This window comes from Pagrus pagrus (genome assembly GCF_965226575.1).
Source record: "Pagrus pagrus genome assembly, chromosome: 14".
NCBI lineage: Eukaryota > Metazoa > Chordata > Actinopteri > Spariformes > Sparidae > Pagrus > Pagrus pagrus.
In genome coordinates this window covers 16398870-16404290 of record NC_140198.1, presented here as the reverse complement: position 1 = coordinate 16404290, position 5421 = coordinate 16398870, and the positions used below count along the sequence as shown (strand labels likewise).

Sequence of the window (5421 nt, the reverse complement as noted above, 5' to 3'; positions counted from 1 at the left end):
GACGTGGTAGTTTACTTGACGGGACATCAGAAAGATACATTTAATCCGTGTTCAGAGAAAGTGACACATTCATGGTGAAATCAATTGTATTTATTCTTGCTTTCTGTCATCTCCGTACACTCTCACTTATGTTGCAATCCATTCACTCATTGTAGCTACTTATCATATCTAAACATAGACATTAGAAATGTTAAAGTGTGTTGAGACAGCAGGAAGAATCTCAATGTACGTTCACTTACTGCCATTGAGAAGGCAACATGTCTTCTGCTCGAGGTCTATTTAAAGAAAAATGACTAATGTTGACAACAGTTGGATTTTAGGCAAACGGGGAATGATCTGCATTTTCTCAAGCTACAAAATAACTGATAGTAATGTAAACTTTCCTATAAAGGTAGCTTTAGATGTGTTATTCAAATATTTTTGCACAATTCACTGTGTAACAATTACCAATTCTGTATGGGAATTGCACTAATAAATAGACTTGCATGCCATTAAAATATAGATTTCAAAAGGCCCCATTTGTGTTGCCAGGAAATACATTTATAATTTGCTGCTCTAATCTTATTCAGAGTAGATGTAAAATAGCATTTTTAAGATTTCCTCTTTAATAACAAGGAAGAATTGTGCTCATAGAATGAAACAATGACCTATCGAACATTCAATAACCACAAGTGTTCACCCCTCAGCTGTAAATAATGATGCGTTACCCCTGACCCCCCCTTATTCAATTTTTTCATGTCAACATGAACTTGTCCTGAGCATTTCTTTTAAAAGTTCCTTCAGTCAATCTTAAACAGGGTAAATGAGACATGTTATCCTGCAGTTGGTTAACAAAAATTCACAAAGCAGCAGAAACAGAAGTGGGGGAAATATTTTAGTTTTAGATTTTAAGAAAAGATGACATGTTTTTCTCCATGTGCTGGGTTTACTCCAAGGAATGCAGGTTTTAATTGTCCCGCTGTGGCCCAACACAGCGAGAAAAATATTATGTAATGATGTAAATATTTGAATTATTGATGTGTTTTTAATGACTGTCCTCTGAAGAGTTACAGTCACTGTGATCATTAAGAGATGTGAGTATGTAAACAAGGCTGACATGTTGTCCAATCCTGAACAGGCATTGTGGTTGCATCATTTTGGGCCTAACAATTAACATCCTTTACTTACGTTCTTCACCAAGCCAGAAAGTGCATGATTTACAGGGCTGGATAACATAACACCTTTTAAATAATATAATCCCACAGATTAATACCGCTGTGATGCAGTGTCAACGATTAATTTCTGCATTTTTTCCTGTGTATTAACTGAATCTGCACCATTTTCTCACACTGAATTATCGTGTGTACATGAGGTAAGATACATAATCACTGTTGAAGCTGACTTGTAAGTTCACTGGGTCTTAAAACCTTCCTTTTCTTGCCACAAATAAAAAACAATTTGCCACAAGAAAACTTCAACAATCTGTCAATCTGTCAAAGACAAAGCCCTGTTAGAGATGGAGGAGCTGTTCACTGAGGTGTGGTGCTGAAAGAAAGAAAGAAAAGGTAAGAGGTGCTGGTCAGAACTTAGAGGTAACAGCTACAGGTTTGTTTATCGTAGTGATAAAAGAAGACTTGCGTACATTTTATTATAAACAAAACAATTTCAATTACATTTGACAAACATTTATGTTGTTGGAGGATGAAACCTCATCATTTTGGTGATACTCTGACTTCACCTAGTCCCACCAAAAGATAAAAATTTCCATTGAAACATTTCCAACAACAGTCCAACTTTTAAGGGCATACTATGCAGGATTTGTTGGTTTGAAAACACACCATTCAAAGCCTGGACACAGTATCCAACTGTGAGCAGCATAGCCAGCAACGCTGCTCAGGTGGGTCCAACTGTGAAATCAAATAATCAAATCCAAATCAACCTGCTTGATTTGATGTAGTTGGAGTTGGGGGGGGGGGGGCTTCGATGATTATTATTATTAATAAGCATTATTAGAGCATTTGCCCATATGCCTTCATGCTTATATATGGTTTTAATTTCATTTTAGTTTCTCAAGTGGTCAATGGCCACATGAGAGACAAAACTGGATTTTGGCAAATTGTGCATTTACTCTTAACAATGCGAGAAAACAAAGAAGGAGACATGCAATATATATTTATTCTACTGTAAATAAGGAAAAATGTAAATATTAACTTCTCTTGTAGGACACAACTTCTCAAACCCTCCTCCATAGAAACAACAAACAACACAGAGCGCTGACTGGTTGTGGCGGTGATGACATCAAGACACAGACTGTTACTAAAGGACATGATGGCTGGAGGTTGATTCATTCCTCAGATTTGTCAAATGACATCAGACCAAATCAGTAGAAACTGTGTTTATCATGACTTTATCTTCATAGATTCTGTTTTATTATGATGCTGTCTAAATGTAAAGTCTTTTGGTATTTTTAACCCCTGAAATTTTTTCCAGGCGAACGTTCTTCTTTAATATGTTGTTTGCAGAATATTCCTAAACGTGCTTCAGGATTCAGAGCTGTTCATTAAGCATTAGTTGGTTGTGTTTGTGTGTTGCATGAAGCTGTGGTCATGAATGACACAACAGAAGTCACCCAGGCGTTGCTGCGGTTTCAGAAGTCTGTCAGGGCTTTGACTATGCTGCCATGCATTTTCTTTCTGTATGTGAACGGTGTCATGCTGTTTGCCGTGCTGAGGAAGCCTGTCCTCTTTGAGTCCTCTCGTTACATCCTGTTTGGTCATTTGCTGCTCACTGAGTCTCTGCAGCTGCTGGTGTCTGTTTTACTGTTCATCTTTGCTGTGACCAACGTCCGAATGATCAGTTATGATTGTGTTTTTGTCACACTGTTTGCAAGCATCACTATAAAGATGTCACCCCTAAACCTCGCTGTGATGTCTTTGGAGAGATATGTTGCTGTTTGTTTCCCACTGAGGCATGTTGAAATTGCCACTACTAGGAGGACAGGTGTGGCCATTGCTGTTATGTGGACGGTGGCGTCTTTGGAAGCATTCACCCTGCTTTCCCTTTTCATCCGACTTGAGAGCACAAGCTTTACTGTGCCAGTGTACTGCAGCATGCCAAATGTCTTCCGGCTACAGATTTATTTAACTTTATCTAAGGTCTTCAACATCCTGAATTTTGTATTAGTGAGCATTATTATCATCTATACATACATTGCTATCATGATTACTGTGAAGTCAGCCTCTGCCAATGTCCATGAGGCCAGCAAGGCCCATAAGACAGTTCTGTTGCATCTGTTTCAGCTATGCCTGTGTCTCACCTCCACTATGTTTTCTATTATAAATCCCAGCCAACTGTTTGCCCTCTTTGTAGTTCTCATCATTTTCCCAAAGTGTTTGAGCCCACTCATATACGGCCTCAGAGATCAGACCTTCAGACATGTCTTTATATACTATTTCGCCTTTGGCTTCAAAATTACTAACATGACATTTCCTAAGTCCTGAATTTTTAAGGTAAAGGAAACATGTATCTGCAGCTGGAAAGTTTGTTTCTTCTTGTGATTGACTTTCGTGTGTGATATAGTCGAATGTATCTGATCAGATTCATGTCAGAATTAAGAATGTAGTTTAAATCATTATTATTTTTTGTCTGTTTCTCTCAGAAGATTTAAGATGTTGTACACTCAAAAATAAAATGTGTTTTAATTTCATGTAAATGTTCCATCTTATTTTAGTACATAAGTTCAATGTAATGTGTGACATGCAATACAAAGTTTTTCTATCATGTTGAGTCTCTGTGTATAATTAAAAAGTAAATTCATGCAGACGTATCCCCTAATCATGTCTCTTTATTCAATTATTATATTTAAAGTTAAGGGGAACTTTTTTCAAGTGTTTATTAAAGTTTTATAAATAAAAGTAATGAATTTCAAACTGGTTATTCTGTTTCCTGCACTGTGGCTTGGACTGTTTCTCTTTTATACATAATTAACTGTTTTTATATCATAAACAAGACTGATTTGTAGTATCTGTGATGGCACTATGAAAAAAATGTGTTTCTCATCACTTGCTTTAAAGTTGCGTCATTGGTAGGAAAAAGTATTTGAGCATCTTAGAATAAATAGTTCAGGTTCAGTGATGATGGGGAACAATGTTTTAACATACACACACTCTACTGCTTGATGCTTCTTATCCATATATAACTCACATCAGCTACAATGTTACTGTGAAAGCAATAGGAGTTGAGGGGGAGCTTCGACGATTCCAGTCATTGCAGCTCCTCTTATAAACAGTAGACAGTTTAAAAATGTCAGCCGCTAACAAGTGGCTAACTTTAGTCAGTGGCAGACTTTATTTGCAAACTATTCTTAAGCTTACACTTAACAACTTGTAGATTGATCAATTTACAAAAAACGTGTATAGTAATTGTGTAGTAAGATGCTTAGTGGTGGTGACGTTTAAGTCATGCAACCGCAGTGTAGTCTGTTTATAGCCTAGCATTTGCTTTGTACTTACGATTTTATTTACGCTTTGAAAATCGTGCTGTTCATCTATGAAGATTATCTTGCTGCAGTTTCAGGTACTGTGCAATAATACCATTTTTATTTTTTTGCATATTTACATTTTTCTTTTCTTTCTCCTATTTAAATCTTTTTTTTTTTTTTTAGCATTTTTAAGTCTACTTGTTTAATGTCCCTTGTACTTATTGTATGTCTGTCTACCTGCTACTGTAACAAGTAAATTTCCCGATGTGGGATTGTGAGAAGGTGAGCATCCTTCCCCCCTTCTCACAGTCTCCTAGGGTGAACGCCATTGTGTGGCGTGGCCCATGAGGGAACGAAGAGAGACTTGGCTGGGATATTTGTACACACACTCATACACCCGCACACACTCCTACATATTATTCTAAGGACTCTATGAAGATGTTATTTTGATGTGTATGTTTATGATATGTGGGTATTGTGCCATGCTTTGTTAACGTGTGTGGCGTGAGCCGTGCACCAGCGTCAGGAACGCGGTGCGCCGCTGCTCGCACTCACCACACCCACAACTCCACCAGTAGCGGCTATGGACATGAACCATGCAATGGACTATGATCGTGTAAAGGAGGCCATCCTGAATTAGTATGAGATTAACGAGGAGGTGTACCGAAGTTCATTTCCACCAGTTCGGCCCAGAGATGCCCCAGAACAGAAATCTAGTGGGTCAGTGGTTTGTTATTACTGCCATCAGGAGGGCCACATTAAGCCAGAGTGGCCCAATAGGAAGCCCAAGCACTCCAGCCATTGCTGTATCCCACGACAAGAGGGGGGATCAAGAGGGGGATACAGGCTTTGTGGGGAGGCTACAGACTGCCCCAGTCCTAGTTAATGGGAAGACTGCTATTGCCCTGCTGGACACTGGAAACACACAGACACTATTACAGCCCCACCTAGTGGAAAAGAGA

General features: G+C 38.4%; 1 protein-coding gene across 1 annotated transcript; it reads left to right on the top strand.

The window, feature by feature from the left end:
• Nucleotides 1-2307: 2307 nt before the first annotated feature.
• LOC311269062 (odorant receptor 131-2-like) lies at nt 2308-3479 on the top strand (the record flags this gene model as incomplete). Its single annotated transcript, XM_084373041.1, has 2 exons — nt 2308-2317; nt 2578-3479. 2 exons carry the CDS (start codon nt 2308-2310, stop codon nt 3477-3479), a joined length of 912 nt encoding a protein of 303 aa, XP_084229167.1.
• Nucleotides 3480-5421: the final 1942 nt, after the last annotated feature.